Source organism: Castanea sativa, chromosome 11, assembly GCF_040712315.1.
Source record: "Castanea sativa cultivar Marrone di Chiusa Pesio chromosome 11, ASM4071231v1".
Taxonomy (NCBI): domain Eukaryota; kingdom Viridiplantae; phylum Streptophyta; class Magnoliopsida; order Fagales; family Fagaceae; genus Castanea; species Castanea sativa.
Window position 1 is genome coordinate 35592576 of NC_134023.1, and position 17388 is coordinate 35609963.

Consider the following 17388-nt stretch of genomic DNA (forward strand, 5'->3'; position numbering starts at 1 on the left):
TGCTGAGGCATTTACACGACATGTTCATGATTTGCATACTAAGATTCACAAAAAAATTCAGGTAAGTAATTCTCGATATAAAATTCATGCTGATACTCATCGGCGTCATGCAGAGTTTTAGGTAGGGGATTATGTCATGATTCGGATCCAACCTGAACGGTTTCCCTCTGGGATCGTTAAGAAATTGCAAGCTTGTAGTGCTGGTCCGTTCAAGGTATTGAAACGAATGGGCCCAAATGCATATGTCATTGACCTTCATCATGATTATGGTATTAGCTCCTTTAATATTGAGGATCTAGTTGCTTATAAAAGCTCTACAACTATTCCTAATACTCCTTTTGATGAGCCTTTGCTTGATCCTATTGATGCCCCTATGCCTACCCCTTTACCCTTAAATCTGCCCTATGCACATAAAGAATCTATTGATGCTATTTTAGATGAGCAGATTTTTTCTACCAGGGATGGAGGAGTTCACCATTTCCTAGTTCAGTGGCACGGGCGACTAGATTTTGATTGCACATGGATTACTAGAGATGAGCTACAGCGACTGGATCCTGACTTACTGGAGTACTATCAGAGCTCTTCAGATTTCCACTCGACGGGGTCGAGTTCTTTTCAGCCAAGGGGAGTTGATGCGGACACAAGATACAGGCCCCCAATTATACACATGTATCGGAGGAAGAGCAAAAAGAAGACAGTCCAACCTGTGGCCTTATGGATGGATCCCATTAGTTATTGGGCTTGAGACTAAGCAAGCCCGAGCATTTAATAATTAGGGTTTCTTTATGCATTTTGTTGTTAGCTATTTAAACACTTTTTCTTATTATTGTAAGATAGCTTTTGAGAATTATTAAAAACGTGTTTTCTTTTTACACTGGTGCTGACTCCAGTTTGCTTGGTGCCGACTCCAAGCAACCCTTAGGTGCTGACTCCTAGGGTTTATCTTATTATTTTTTCTGTTCTATTGGAATATTGTGGTTGTCCTACGTCATAAGATGGAGTAGAACATAAGATGGAGTAGAAAATGAAGCATTTTGGAGTAGCCTTATGATCCTTAATTCCTTATATGCTTTGTATAGCATTAGCTAGACTTGTCCCCAAGACATACACTGCTCACTAACTCATGCAAGCTTAGGACATTGAAAGTTTTGTCAGGATAATGACACGGCTTAGTCTACATGGTTTGGAGTGTCTTCTCTCCATGAATCCTGGACCTGTGCTGCGAACTGCAAAGTCCAAAGAACATCTTCAACAGTAGGTCTATCACTTGGTTCACTGGAAAGACACCTGACGCATATCTCCATTACTGTCTTCAATGATTTGTCTGAGCACTCCTTGTGAACTGTATGATCAACGATACTCCTTCGCGCTATATCATCAGTGGTTATGCTTACTTGTAACTGCATAAGAAGAAAAGGCAAGTTGCTAGATTTAGAATAAATGACATTTTGAGCACAATTTGTTCAATAGTCTATTCTGGAATTGAAAGTGGACTAAACTCATTGTCCAACTAAGGGAATTTTTGCAACTCATGCATAATATTATAGTTTAGAAGTAAAAGAATCATTAGAAATTATGAAAGAAAATACTCACAAGATCTTTTAAAACGCTGACTTCATTGTAGAACATGATTGACCTTCCCAAAATGATCTCTAGTAAGATAACTCCTATGTCATAGACATCATTCTCATCCTCACGTTTCACCCTGTGAACATAGAAATGACAAAGCTATCTAAGAACAAGCACAATTTGTTTACATCAATCATTGATACTGTTTCAAGTTCCCCTCAATATCGATAGTTCATGTTCAGTGCATGCAAGCAGTAGGGGAAAAAAGGTTCTTAATTATATCATTGCAAGTGCAATGAAACTCTTTGAGAGAGAGAGAGAGATGCTGACTCTAGAATCTCAGTATAATTATAAATAGATGCTGTGTAGTTTAAATGCTCCAGAATATGCAGGAGCAAGATAAAATATAGAAAAGATGGTAGTTTCCATAGGTATTACATTTGTGAATAAAATAAGGGAGTTCCCATTTGTTTATCTTGGACCAATCTTTCAATGAAAAATGTAAAAACTGAGAATGGTTTGCTAGGATTATAATTGGATAGATGAAGAGAAGCGCTTCCTAAGTGTTATATGCCTGTGCAACCATGCAATCATATCTATTCAAAAGAAAAAATGCATAAGATGGAGGGTTTGCAATATTTTATGGTGTAGGGAATTGTATATTCAAGGCACAACTTTTCCAAAGACTAGCATAGCTGAAATAAGGTTGCTGACATGGGTAGCAGACTGGCAGTGTAAAAATGATCATATTAAAATTGAATGCATTTCAGTAAAAATAGAGTTGCTATTAATGAGGACCTCCAAATAAGATGGTTTGTTTCAATCATGACCAATCAGCTAGAAGTAATTTGACTTAGAATGAAGACACAAGAAGTAATTTATGTTAGCAGAAGAAAGGCGAGTGATGAAGAAGGATTTGTGTAGCCTCAACACCAAACAGTTGACATTTAAGGCTTTGTTGTTTTCAATTTGTACAGAAAGGCAAAGACAGCACTACATTAGCAACACTTTAGATAACAAACCATGTCACACATTCAATCAGAGCTAAGATGTGGATTTTGTACAATAATGGGAAGGGAACTTATTATTACCTTGCTTGAGAACTTACTCTTGATCCAGGGGATGAAAGTACAGCACCCATCTGAAAAAATTAAGGCCATATGAACTCAAGAGAATTGGCATCAAGGAACTAATATTTAGCAAAATGAAAGTACCAGCAAGTTTTATTGCCACATACCGTTCCCCTATTTTCGGCTAACAGAGGCAGTTTATAATAACTGCTGATTTTGACTTGAAGGTTATTATCCAATAACACGTCTGTTATCTTCAGGTTATTTGAATATACCCCTGGAACAATCCCAGTGTGCAGAAATTGAATACCCTTCACAACTCCAATTGCAGCTGCTATTCTTTGTGTCCAAGTAAATCTTTGTTTGGGAAGTCCTGCCAAACCAAGTGTTGTAATATGTAACTAAGGGAAGGCTTATTAGTGGAATACATAATTTAGAACTTGATTGTGAAGGATTTGAATATGTCTGAATTAGGTCGATGTAACAACTGATGAACATGGCTGTCCTTCCTAACAAAATTATTTGTCAGATAAATGGAAGTAAGATGCAATGGATACTGAATGTACCTGAGATGTAGCCCCTTAGTGTTCCATTTGGAACAAATTCAAATATAAGAAATATTCTGCTCATGCTTGAATCATCCTGGTAGCACTCAAAGCAATGTCCAAGAGAGCTAACCAAATGACAGTGTCTGAGTTTTGAAATCATCTCAATGTGGTGCGTATAGGTCTGGGGGCTGTATCTCTTTCTCATTTTCAAGCATCTTATAGCAATAAAAGTTCCATCAGAGAGCTTCCCTTTGTATACCTGACATTATAATTGGGATTGTGAATCAGTAGGAAGCTGAATTCATAAAAGCTAACAGTGGTTTAACAACTACAAACTGTCTGGACTCCTGTATCAACCTAGTATATCAGTATAATAGTACATACAGCATAAAAATTATAGCAAACATGTTTGCACTAGTGAAAAAATGCATTGTATGAACCAACTTAGGACAATGAAAGCAATAAGGTTGTACCTGTATTTCAAGAGACCATGTTAACTATTTGGAAATGGTGAAGGGTAGTTTAATTCATATCAAACATGCACTTGCAATTGCAATGTGCTCAGGGACGAAAGCAAGACATGGATGTGGTCATGGACATCAAGCATGTGTTTGTACGAGAGCATACTCAACAGGTGGTTCAAATATAAGGAGGAGAAAAGATTGCATGTTGGCATTTTGTTAAAACAGTCCCTTAGTTACTTCCTTTATGAAATCATTGCCACAAAAGAGGTTCAGTACAGTCTACAACACATTAGAATTGATTTAACCCTAGGGTATTAAGAATTAATACAGAAACCATGACAGTTTATCCTTGAAAATACTCTGCAAGGCCAGGGGACTAGACGAAATCCATCACCTAGACAAAGACATTCACCCAGAATGCATAAGTAACCAAGGTTATGTAAAATGTTCTTTTCTCAAATTTAATTAGAAAGAAGCTTGTAATGAAAGGCCTATTGTTTGGTTGTGTTATAGGTATGAAACTTCTTTGGTTATGAAAAAGGCCGTGTACATGAGTTTGTTCAAGGAAATGTATAAATGGCTTTGTCAGTAGGAAATCTTGGGTGTTCAAATAAAAAAAACAAGTGCTTAGCTCAACTCAACTATGCCTTAAGTCTAACTAAAAAGGTTTAACTACATATATCCTTTGCCACAATTCAGCCATATCTGAGGTCACAGACCTTAAATCTAGGAGATAAATGCAATAATAATGAAATACTTTCACAAGTTTTTACAACTCATTTCTGGTTTAACCGTTCGGAATCTGTACCTGACCATGTGAACCTTCACCTAAGAGAGATGATGCATCAAAGTTATTTGTAGCCTCCTTAAGCTCCTCCAAAGCGTAGCTTCGATAAGCAGGAAGGCTAGCTCCCAGCTTCATTGTTAGTGATATATACCCTACAAAGAAAAGATTTCAAACAGGTACATTTTCTTGTAAACAAAGAGCTAAGATTTCAGAGTCAATTCTTCTTTTCTCCAAGTGACTCAGTCCACTGATGCAAGCAACACTTGCCAAAGATTAAAAAAGAATCTGATATATACATTTTTTTTTTTTGGTAAGTAGAATCTGATACATTATTCAGCAAATGTGAACCAGTGAAGTCAAAATAGCACTGTTTTTTCAAAGAATAATATCCCCCACCCCCCCCCCCCCCCACCACAAAAAAAAAAAAAAAAAAGTTTCCATCAATAAATTTTTAAACTTTCAAGCAGGAATTTCAAATGGTATTAATGTTTTGGAATGGAGTTACTAGTTTAACTGGCTGAATCACCATATGGAAGGCCATCTTTGGTAATTAGATTAAATCTCCTAGTCAAGATTACCTTAGCAAACAGAATAGAGAGTACAGATAATGGGGATTCAAGATTGAATTTGAATATGTAGCAATGAAGGTGCATTTAGAACACATGTAATTGATGGAGGAGAAGGAAGAGGATTGGGAGGGGGCTTGAACTATAAGCATGAAGAGGGAACAACGCCTTAGTCTCAAATTTTTTGGGGTCGGCTATGGTCCGTGGATCTTAAAAGATTAGTTAGGTGCCGCCACATGTATTCTTTTTCCATCATTCCGTTCTATCTGAATTAATACTCTCCTCCTCTAGCCAAGTCAGAGAAAAAAGAAAAGAAAAAGAAAAAATAAAAACTAGAATAGGATCTTACTTGCATCTGAAAGTAGTTTTGCCGTGTTTATTGGTGATACACGCTCTGTTATTGACCTTGATGATAGTGCTTGAAAAGTAGCCTTACTGTGTACCTTCCTGACAGCCAAGAAAACTACTCCAACAATTGCAATTCCTCCCATAATCCCTCCTGCTGTTGATGCAAGAACTGCTTTAGCATAAGGTTTCTTATTCTTTTGTTCATGAGGAACTTTCACTGCAAGTGCTTCATTGTAACAAAAGCTAGAACGATGCTGATCTTGAGCTTCATTTGACAAACAATTTCTACCATACAGAACAACCCTGCTTTTGGTATCAAAATGCAAACAAGTTGGTAATTCTCCTGTCAAAAGATTTGAGGTTAAATTGACAAAAACAAGCTCAGAATTGCAAGTCATGTTTTGGAACAGCATCCCTGTGAACTTGTTTCCCGAGATATCAAGGTAATTAATTGAAGGCAGTGACAATAAGGATGGCAAGAATGGACCAACAAATGCATTTAAAGAAATGTCCAGCTTTTGAAGTTGATAATAGGAGCCTAATTCAGCAGGTATAGAAAATCGAAACCTGTTGTTTCTGAGCACTAGAGAAACCAACTTAGTAGGTAAGGTAGGAAAATGAAGCCCCAAAGAGTTATCTTCCAAATCCAGAACTTGAAGGTTTGTCAAGTTGCTAAGATCAGGCACTTCTCCTGTCAAGTTATTGTTTGAGATAGCAAGAACTCTTAGAGCCTGCAGAGTTGTCAGAGAAGTTGGCAGAGACCCACTAAGCATATTGTTCTTTAGACTCAGTACAGACAGAACTGGGAGTGAACTAAGCCAACCAGGTACTTGACCGGTGAACTTGTTATTGTCAAGGATGATTGTTTGGAGGTTCTTCAAAGATGAAAGTTGTACTGGAATATCACCACTGAAGTAATTTGAGCTTACATTCACTATTTCCAGTGAAGATAAATCACCAATACTTCCAGGTAGTGACCCCCATAAGCCCAGAGAAGCCAAAGAGAGCACTTTCAAGCTTGATAGACTTTTAAGAGTGGCAAAGAAAGTATCTGCGGAGAAATTTTCAGAAAGTGGAGGAAACCCATTGTTGCCAATAATGTGCAACTGTGTTATGTTGCTTTCATAGCACGCTACAGTAAAAGATGGGGTTGGTTCAATGCTACAGAAGTCCGTGGTATCATGAAAGCTACTCAAAGCTGGTTGGTAGTTAAGAAGTTGCAAGTTTTTTAGGAGGGCTTGAGTTTGAGAGGGTTGTAGCCACTGGTCTGAATGATGGATAGCAAGAAAAAGCATTAGCAGAAGGAGATGAAATGAGTGCAAAGCTGTTTTTGCCATTAGAACAGTGAATTTAGTTGGCGGTTGAATAAATAGTCTACAAGGGTTCTTTAAGAAACCCATGTTTCAGATACAGCATTGACTACAAGTAAACCTCTCTCTCTCTCTCTTCCTTCTATCTTTTTCAGAGTGATAGTTGGCTTGTTCTTGTCGAACTCTATAGAACTTGAAGCCAGGTGTTGGTATGACCAGTAGACACTTCAAGCAACGATATGACATTTTCAATTACACTAAACTCCCAAACGAGATGCCGACGACATTGTATCAAAAAGACAAAAACAGTATCAAAAACACTTTGGGGACGTCGGTTGCCGAATCGATAAACTTAAAAGGACATGTTGTAAATCGAAGGTTTCAAGTTTAATGCCTCCCATTATTAATAGGTTTAATGGATTTGAGGGATGTGTCGTAAATAGAAGGACTTGAAGCACCTTTTGTAAATCGAGGGGTCTCAAGTTTTATGTATCGTACTATCAATTGACTCAGTAGACTTGAAAGATATGTTATAAACTTAAGGTTTCAAATTTCATATAGGCGTAAATGCACTTTTAGTCCCTACATTTTGATTCGATTTTTATTTTGATCCCTACATTTTATTTTTACCACTTTTAGTCCCTAATTCAATTAACGCGTTTCATTTTGGTCCTTTCCGTCAGTCAACCGACGGAAATAGTTGAGGTGGCAGCCGGAGAAATTAAAATATTATAAAAAATATCACATCACCCATGACACATCAGCATATAAATTTAAAAAATTAATTTATTAATTTTAACTAAATAATAAAAATAAAAACAGAATTAAAAACTAAAATTATCATTTATTAAGATTGTTCTTCATGTTCTTCAAATAGTTCTTCATTTTACAACTTGTTCCTTATATTCTTCCCAAATCAAACCCAGCAACCAAGAAATCAAACCCATCACAAGAACACAAACCCAGCAACCTAAGAACTCAAACCCAGATCACTAAATGAAAACAAGAAGAAAAAACCCAAATTCAACCCCTCAAAGATCATCAAACCCAACACCATCAGATCTACCACAAATCAAGATCATCGAATTCTTCATGTTCTTCCCCAAATTCTAACACAATCAACACCGAATTCTCAGCAAATCAAACTCATAAACCCAGTTAACAAACCAACCCAAATTAAACCCAGATCAAGAAACCAATCACAACAAACCTGAGAAACATAATAACCTCCATAGATCCATAATTCATTTTCTTAAAAAAAGAAAAAAAGAAAAAGGAAGAATCCCATAAAACAAAACGAAAACCGCTGCTTTCTAGAAGATTCACCAGCAGTGGAATCGCTCCTGACCGTCCGATTGCAGGTTTTTTCTCGTCTACTTGAGAGATTCGAAGCAGAGCGCAAGCCGAGTTCTCTTTCGCCATCGGAGTTCCCAGTCTCAAAGCTCGAACCAGTGGCTTAATCGCGTCGGAGGAGGCTATGAACTCCTTGTTCTCGTCGCAGAGCGAGAGATTCAAAATCGTCGTGACGTCGTACTCTTGGAGCTGAGGATCGGCTAAGGAAATCAACGAGATTAACGACTTAACCGCGCCGGCTTTCGCGTGTTTGAGCCAATTCTCCAGCTTGTTCTTCACGATGAGTCTGATCTCCATGGGTTTGGGTATTTGATTTTCTGGGTTTGGGTATTTGTTATGGGTTTGGGTATTTTTTGGGTATGATTTCTTCCGTTTTCAGCTTCTTTTTCTTCGATTTGATTCTACTTTACATTTCTTTACTCGGATCAGATCTGTGTGTATCAATATTTGAGTTTGAGTTTGAGATGAGAGAATAGAGTTTGAGTTTGAGATGATTTTTTAAATTCTGTTTTAATTGAATTTTAGTTTTTAATTTTATTATTTAGTTAAAATTAATAAATTAATTTTTTAAATTTATATGCTGATGTGTCATGGGTGATGTGGCATTTTTTATAATATTTTAATTCCTCCGGCTGCCACCTCAGCTATTTCCGTCGGTTGACTGACGGAAATGACCAAAATGAAACGCGTTAATTGAATTAGGGACTAAAAGTGGTAAAAATAAATGTAGAGACCAAAATAGAAATCGGGTCAAAATGTAGGGACTAAAAGTGCATTTACGCCTTTCATATATTACACTCTTCGTGTTATTGTGTTTTCATAATCACAAAGCTGCATATATAAATATATATATATATATAAATATACGGGCTAGGTTCAAGTTACATGATCTAATATTTATTAATTAGATATAAATTTTGATAAATTCACCATTAAATTATATTATCTTTGTATATTCTTCATGTTTATAAAATTTAAAAATAATTAAAAATCAATAGTCATATTATTAATTAATTGTTTATATTCGAGTTTTTATAGTTTAAATAATGCATAAAAGATGAGTTTATGGGTTAAATGATAAATTACATCTAATTGACATAAAAATTAACGGATTCAGATCCTCTAGAATTCTTAGGTACTCTACCAAGTAGAGTTCATTAAATCATAACCACTCTTTAATGATTTAATGGTTTAGATTCTGCCATGTCAGCATTTCATTAATAATATTTTTAAAATAATAAAATAATGTTGTAAACAAAACAATTAAGATGATTGTTAATGAAATGTTGACAATAGAATACAGGCAATTAAATCATTAAAGAGTGGTTAGGATTTAATGAACTCTACTTGGTAGAGTACCTTAGGAACTCTAGAATATCTGAATCCAAAATTAACATATATATTAAGAATATATGGAACCTATAATTTAACAATTTAATTTTTAAAATATTAACGCAAATATTACTACACTCATTTTCACCCAAAACCAAAACACAGTATTAAATTTATAGCCTTCATGTAGAGAAATTGGGTCGCATTTACAGTGTGATTCTCAAAAAAGAGAGCAGCATTACAGTGCCTTTTAAGTCGAATGTCGTTATTATGTTGAATTTAATAGCACAATTATTATCACAATTATTCTCAGCCAAAAGATACCACAATTATTATCACATTGGCATCCCAAGTGGAATTGAACAGATCAGGTACATGACAACTGACAACTGACAACCGCCACATATCGATAACACGCTAGCCCACATGTGTGCGAGGCTACACTTAAAAAGATAATAAACACAAAATTATTTATTTATTTCATACTTCAATAGTTACCATGAGGAGGGAATTTGATCTGTCCGCATCTTCATTAAAAAAAATGAAAAGGTGTCAGTTGAGGTATAAGAGTATCAGCATTAGTTTATCTCAATTCTATCATATTTTACTATTTAAAAAGTCACTTTATTAATTATATAATACTATTTTACATTACACCAACATCTTAACTTTTATTTTACAATACTATACATTAAAATAATATAAAAATAATAGTATAAAAGTATTTTTGAATTCTCTTTGATCTCTATTTCTCTTCCTTTATCAACCTTTTCAGTCACACCACCACCACTGTCTACCTTCTCAGTCATACCACCCACCTCTGCTGAGCAAAATTTAGAAACCAAAAATCATTCACAAACTAGAAACCATCGTTCTGAATCAAAATCAAAAATCAAAAATCAAAATCAAAACCAAAAACCCACCACCGACCCACGCCACCGCTGCACCACTGACCTACACTCACATCAGTCACAAACCCACCACCACTAAAAACCCACACAACTCGCCGATCTCCACCGGTAAAAACCTAAATTACTCACCGATCTCTGATCCAAATCAAAATAAAAAATCAAAATCCAAAATCAAAACAAGAAACGCATAATCGACCCACGCCGCTGCTGCACCACCTTACCCACGCCCACATCAGTCACAAACCCACCACCACCAAAAACCCACACAACTTGCCGATCTCCACCGCTAGAAACCACAAAAAATAGCCAGAAATGAGAGACCGATTGAGAGAGAAAAGCTTGAGATTAAAGGGATTTGGAGATGGGTGGGTGAATCGGCGGCGATGGTGAGAGAGATAGAGGGGATGAGAGAGAAGAGAGAGGCTTGGTGTGAGAGAGTTTAGCAATGGAGAGAGAGATGAGAGACCATGGAGAGAACTGATAAAATATTAATATATATATATATATATATATTTTTTTAAATTGAGCTACAATGTAATTCTACATTTAGAATCACACTGTAGCACAATTGTAAATTGTAATCCTGAGAATTTACAACTTCCGCTGGAGTGGGCAAAATGGGCTTACATTTTCCATATGCCCATTCTAGTACTGATGCTCTAAATCTCTTGATAAAGACACCAATTAGTTTTTAGTTTAGGCGGAGATTGAACCCTAAATCTCTTATACAATTATCAGAGACTTTACTAATTGAGTTAAAGATAATAAATACTCTTAACTATTTTTTTTATTATATATAAGATAGAAATTCTACTGTAATTTAATTTAAGTGTATGTGTGTGTGCTTTAAAAAAAAGTGTATATGTGCGTAATATTCCCTCTTGAAACTTGAATTTCGGCTCTTGTCCTCCACACCTAATAAGAACTTATACTTGTGGAGTGACCATCATGTCAAGGGTACGTGATAGTAATACTCCTAACTATTAACAAAGAATTTTTGTATAAACACAATAAAATCTCGTAACATTTTTAGAACAAGTTGAATAGTCAATCTACCATAAGTCAAATTAAAATATTTTTAAAAATTATATGAAGACCTATTACAAATCAAAAAAAAAAAAGTATTGTAAAAATGTTATGAGATTTTGTGGTAATCTTAGCCTTTCTCATAGTAATTCAATGAGTAAAAACACTCCATTACTACCCAAAATAGAGATACCATAGTACATGCTAGCTTGTGTTTAAATTATGAGGTTGTTATGCTGAGGTGTGTCAACTTCTATGTCGTGTATTAGGTTGATATTATTTATATATATAAATCATTACCAACTACCTAAATTGCAACTATTTTTTGATAAATTATTAATTGTTTCAAAAAACTTAAGTTATTAAAAAAAATATAAATTTGATAATTTAATTAATATTTTAACAATCTTTTATAGCTAGGAGTGTATTTTATTTATTAAAAACACTTCATTTTCTTCTGTTTGCTTTACACTTGTGTAAGTGCACAATTGCACCTGGCCCTAAGAACAGTTACAGGCTCAGGCCCAATGAGCTTTAAACAATATGAATTTGTAGAGTGTGGGCTTGAAACCCAGGTTAGAAGTGTTTGAGGATTAAATGACAAGCCAAAGATTGCAAACACTTGAAAACAACAAGGAATATTGAAAATCAACCTGCTCGGACGTAAACCGAGAGCTGTTCTTATATTATCTCTTTCTCTTTTTTCTTTTTCTTTTTTCTTCCCAAAAAAGAGAGGCCTCCATTCCTGTTCTAGGTTTCTTCTTAAATACTCATCTTTTTGATACTTTGTACACGTGTTGCCCCAACTCCCCCTTAGCCTAGATATTTCTTTTCTTAGTGCCTTTGAATAGTAACCAGAAGTTTCCCTTCCACTGTTCAGGTGTCACTTCCCCATTAATGCGGCCAGGGTGGTAGGTGCAGAGTCTTTAATGTGGAGGTGGCAGCCTTTATCTTTGATATTTCTCTAACATCGGTGCTTCTAGGACATTCAAGGGTTCACCCCCTTTAACTATTGGTCTTGACCGTGTCATTCCCTAACCTTTACCATGAAGTCCCGGGTTCTCCGGTGTCCGTCCGAAGGGAAATTCATCCTCGGCTGGATCCTCGGATCCTCGGCGTATGGACCGACCGTAGTACTAACAAGTTCTAAACCCAAGAGCAGGTCGGCCTTCCTTAGCATGGCCCAAAGGCCCACATTCCCATCAGGATCTTTTTACTCCCCACAACTTGTTACCACTTTATTGAATTTAATAATTTAATTAATATTTTAACAGTCTTTTATAGCGAGGAGCGTATTTTATTTATTACCAAACTCCATTTTCTTTAGTTTTCTTTCCACTTGTTACCACTTTATTTATTAGTTATCTTTTTTTTTTCCCCCCTAACTCATTATTTGCAAGACTTGTAAGTTGTAAGAGTTTAGACCTCTATCTCATGCAATGAATCTAACACGGCTCTTAGCCTCATATACAGCGGTCTAGTGGGTCAACTACTCACCTACTTGAGAAAGGCTCCCAAATGTTGGGGCCAATAAGTGGTTTTTTTATAAAAAAATAAAATAAATTGATAATGTCAATATATATATATATATATTGAGTGATTTTAGGGACCCTATAACTTAATGAATAAATTTAAAGGTGCTATATATTGATAAAGCTTATAAACTAATATGAACTATGAATATAATTGGATGGTTTCAACCACCTAATAAATGAATATTTGAATAAATTAATACATAAATTTTTAATCTCCATGTAGTAAATTTATAGCATACTTAACATCACTAAATTTTTTTTACATAGGTCTTACAAATAGATGGGTCATCATTTATCAATCACAAGAAATAAGTTAAATCTAATTTATTTTCTTGTTAAAATGTAATTAATCACTTTCATTGCGATACTAGTTTGTAAGTTTTTCAAAGTAAAATTTATAGTGGTTTTAACATTTCCCCCCAAAAAATTATGGATCAATAGAATTCCAATCCAACCACCATTGTATGAATTAATCATATTAAAAAGTAAGAATAATTAATTTTAAATAAAAATTAGTATAATATAAAACAAATATAATTTAAGTGATATTTAAATATAAAAAGACCCATTTAAATTTATCACCTTAAACTTCAAAACTACATTGGCCCCCTACTCATATACAAAGCTTTATAAAGATAAATGCATAAGATAGGATTCTAATTTCTAAAATCCACAAAAATAAACTATTCAAGCAAGTATGTCTTATTATATTAATTAATAAAGGACAGGATCATGTATTTTACATAATCATGTTTTGAAACCCAGAACGTTTAATGAATTGGAAAAAGAAGAGTTTCAAGGTTTTTAAGGTTGGATCGAGATTCAACCGAGGTCAAACCATGATGTGTCATTTATTTTTTTAATATATTTGATACTTAAATTGGTTTATATTTATCCTAACCAACAAAATGTGAGTGGCCCAATGGTTTACATGCATATTTTCATCAATTTTTAGCAAAATAATGACATGGATGAATCGGGTTCTTATAGAACTAGTCCTTAGACCGGTTCCCAGTTAACTTGGTTGCACCAACCGGTCCGGTCCAAGTTTAAAAACAATGTACATAACTTCGTAAAAGAACTATAGAATCTCTACATTATTTAGCATAAAATTTTTGTAGGTATCATGTATGGATAGTATTTTTCTTAAATATAATACAATATGATCATTATATGCTAGCTATTTTTATTTTTAAAAGAATAAATAAGAAAGGAAAAAAAAAATCTTTTAACGTTGCATGAAAGTTGTGAGCAAGGAGTCCCAAATTCAGATCCTATAGATTTCTTAAGGTATTCTACTAAATAGATTTTCTTAAATGTTAACAATTCTTTAATGATTTAATGGTCTAGATTTTGCTATGTTAACATTTCACTAGCAATAATCTTAATTTTTTTGTTTGCAACATATTATTATATTATTTTAGAAGTATTATTAGTAGAATGCTGACATGACAAAATCTAGACTTTTAAATTATAAAAAAATAATTAAGATTTAAGGAAGTTTATTGATAAAGTACTTTAAAAAATCTAGAAAATCAGCCAAGGAATGCAACTTGTGCAAAACAATGTGATGATGCCGAAGAAATCACCAGTGAGCTGCGAGTACTCCTCCGATTGAAGCAACACTTGCGAAGAGAAAGTAGGTGATCGACAGAGAGCACCGGTGTGGTGCCGGCCAAAGACCCTCCGACGATCAAGTTAGAGTCTTTAAAACAACCCTAGAGTGCCAGAGTTGAGGTAATAGTGCGTACCTTTTGTCATGAGGGTTTTTGGGGTTTATATAGTGGTGTAGAGCCGAAATAAACGCCTTGGCGAGGAAGTACTTTCCTTTTAAAAGAGCAATTCGTGGATCTTTGCCTATTGTATTGAGCCCTTTCCTTATAGGAATCTTCTTGACTAAAGTCGAACGTGTAGCGCAAGAACTTTCCTTATATTCACATAAGCAGAAGTCAAGATAGGCTAAAAATGAGAGTTGGATTACTCCTTCAGCTTTCGCCTGCCAAGGTCGTCAGCCCATGTGTACCTCCTACACTGTCGTCAGCTTATGTACATCAACGTGATCCGTCAGCCAAGGACGTCGGCCCAAGGACCTTACGGCCCAAGGTCGTCAGCCCTGTCTCGTCCACGTGATCCGTCAGCTTATTGTCGCTACGTAAGGGATATAGCCCTGAATGCCAGAAAAGGCGGCATCCTAATGAGATTGGCTGACGGGTTGGGTATTCCCGTCAGCTTCTTAATGTGCCGTCACCTTATAATAACGTCACTATCAGCTGCCCCCCACTCCATTATCCCGTCAGCTATGGGCGACGGGTCATGGAGTTGGTGTTACCGGGGAAATGGTGTTTGCATGGTGATTTGTGCCATGTTCATTAAATGGTGGGACACATGTCATAGACTGATTGGCTCCGCGTCTGGACGAATGTGTCGCTTCGTCTTTCGCGCCTCCTCTCTCCTATATATACCTCACTGTTTACCTTTTTCCCACTTTTTTCGCCTTGTTCATCTTGAGAGAAAGAATCCGTCACTGCCAATTTTATCACATCGTCGATCGTGCAACCGTCACCTTCTCGAGACCGTCCACGTAAGTTTTCCTTTACTTTTTTACTTTTTCCAGTGACGCCCTTTAGCGAAGTCGTCTGCCTAGGATCTTAGAAAAACCCGTCGTTTGTAGGTAGTCAGATGTCTAGGGAGACGCTGAGTGATCAATCGTCAATCCGCGACGGAGCGGGTTACGACGAAGTTTTCCCATCAGGTCGTGAGCCCGCGGAGGGCCTATCCTGGTCATCAGAAAGAGAATCGTCAACTCCTTCTGACGGTGAAGTAGAGAGTTCTAGAGGAAGTGAGGTGTACGGTGATGAAGAAGGGGTAGCTGACGAAGACCAAGGGGTTCGTGGAAGGGAAAGTAGAAGTGACGGGGGTGAAAGTGACGGTGACGAGGAAGCCTCAGTGAGCACCTCGGGATCCTCTGGTGATGACCGTCCCTTCATCCTACCCCCCGAGTGGTCCGTCAACAATTTTCTCCCGACGATGTCAGAGAACGTTTTCAAAAGTTTGCGGTCCCGTTACCAAATACCAGACGACATTCCCATCCGTCTGCCTGAGGAGGGTGAGAGGTGCTACTCAGGACGAACCGCGGACGTCGGCATGTATAATGCCATGTTCGCGGCAGGACTAAGGTTGCCGCTGACAGCATTACACCGTCAACTGGCTAACTTCCTCGGGATTTCCGTCAGCTAGATTGCCCCCAATGCTTGGCGAACCTTCATTGGTGCCGAGATCTTGTGGGGTAGTCTAAGTGGTGGGAACCGTCAGCTGACCTTGGACGAGTTCTTTTGGTGTTACTGTCCTCAGCACATTTCCTCGTCAAAAGGAGTATATCATTTTGCAGTGAGGGATAAGGAGTTGAAGTTAGTGTCAGATATGCCCGACTCAAATAGGAAGTGGAAGGGCAGATACTTTTTTGTAGAAGGGACAAATTGGGTATGTCGTCAAGAGGAGTGGGAGTCAATGCCCAGTGGTTTTGATAACACATGGGCTTACGTTAGAGATTCAGGTTAACCCCGTCGACTCTTCTCGCCTCGTCTACTCTTTTGCTATCCTAACCCGTCACTTTTCATTGCAGCTAATAATCGTCCACGTATTACCGAGGAGCAGGAGGATTTCATTCGTCGAGTGACGGCCATTCCATTGGACGAGAGGAAGTGTCGGGATCTAATCACGTTAGATACTCTTCACTTATATTGTGGAGGTCCTGAACCGACGGAGGAAGCTTGCAAATTGAACGCTTATTCACGTCGTCGTAAGTGCTTTTTGACTTCTTGCCTTTATCCTGACGTTGTCTCTTTCTAACCCTTATTCTTCGCAGAAATGGAGTCAGCTAAACAACGGATTCGAGCTGCTACTGCAGCCAAGAAGAGACAGCAGGAGAAGGTTGGGGACGAGTCAACCCCACCGTCAACCCACAGGCCCGTCAGGAAGGTCGGGGCCAAGAGGAAACCTGACGGTATGGAAGACCGTCAAGGGAAGAAAGCAGCCCCAACCCCTGGGGACAAGTCTTCACGAAGGCCGTCGCCTCCCAGGCCCGTTCATGGGGCAGGTAAGGGGCCCATGACCTCGTCAGGCCCTATCTCCCAGGGGTCTGCTCGTCGCCTTCGGACCCACAAAGATTACGCTGTAGAGGTGACGGAGTCCATTTTGAAGGATGAGGAAATGGACCTTTGTGCCGAGCAGACCATTGACGAGATAAAGGCGTCAGGCCTTTTTGACCTTACCAGGGTGAGTCTCGCTTTCTATTTTGATGCCCGTCCAACTTTTTATGCCCTGACGTTGTCCTGCCCCCTTTTTCTTTCAGGCTATGGTTCGCATGAAGGCACTGTCAAGCAGGTGCTCTGCCAAGGAAGGGGTGATCACCCGTCTGAACGAGCGCGTCAAGTACCTAGCTGACGGTCAGGCGCAGTTCAAGGAGGCGAACAAAATCTTGGGCACGGAGTTGAGGGACTACAAGGAAAAGCTGACGGAGGAAACCCGTCGACGGGAGCTGGAGACAGAAGCCAAGGTGTCGGTGGAGAA

At 37.4% G+C, this 17388-nt stretch overlaps 1 protein-coding gene across 3 annotated transcripts; it reads right to left on the minus strand.

The window, feature by feature from the left end:
• Positions 1-1045: 1045 nt before the first annotated feature.
• LOC142617495 (putative inactive leucine-rich repeat receptor-like protein kinase At3g03770) lies at positions 1046-6968 on the minus strand. 3 transcript variants are annotated; one of them, XM_075790379.1, is made up of 8 exons: positions 5920-6967; positions 5354-5655; positions 4460-4590; positions 3206-3446; positions 2807-3012; positions 2661-2710; positions 1594-1705; positions 1046-1400 (listed from the first exon to the last, which is right to left on the minus strand). In XM_075790379.1, the coding sequence occupies exons 1-8, from the start codon at positions 6750-6752 to the stop codon at positions 1170-1172; spliced, it is 2106 nt and encodes a 701-aa protein (XP_075646494.1). In that variant the 5' UTR covers positions 6753-6967; the 3' UTR covers positions 1046-1169. The 3 variants fall into 3 exon arrangements, with proteins under 3 accessions (XP_075646494.1, XP_075646493.1, XP_075646492.1); XM_075790378.1 differs by having other exon boundaries at positions 5354-5658; XM_075790377.1 differs by having other exon boundaries at positions 5354-6968.
• Between the last annotated feature and the right edge of the window lie 10420 nt (positions 6969-17388).

What these genes read in the sequence shown, in the direction of transcription:
- LOC142617495 (XM_075790377.1), bottom strand. Translation starts at nt 6,752, where the DNA reads ATGGGTTTCTTAAAGAACCCTTGTAGACTATTTATTCAACCGCCAACT. An exon ending in TAGCCGAAAATAGGGGAACG is followed by an intron (nt 2,711 to 2,806) that starts GTATGTGGCAAT and finishes TAATTTTTTCAG; the next exon opens with ATGGGTGCTGTACTTTCATC. An exon ending in AGAGTAAGTTCTCAAGCAAG is followed by an intron (nt 1,706 to 2,660) that starts GTAATAATAAGT and finishes CTATGTTCACAG; the next exon opens with GGTGAAACGTGAGGATGAGA.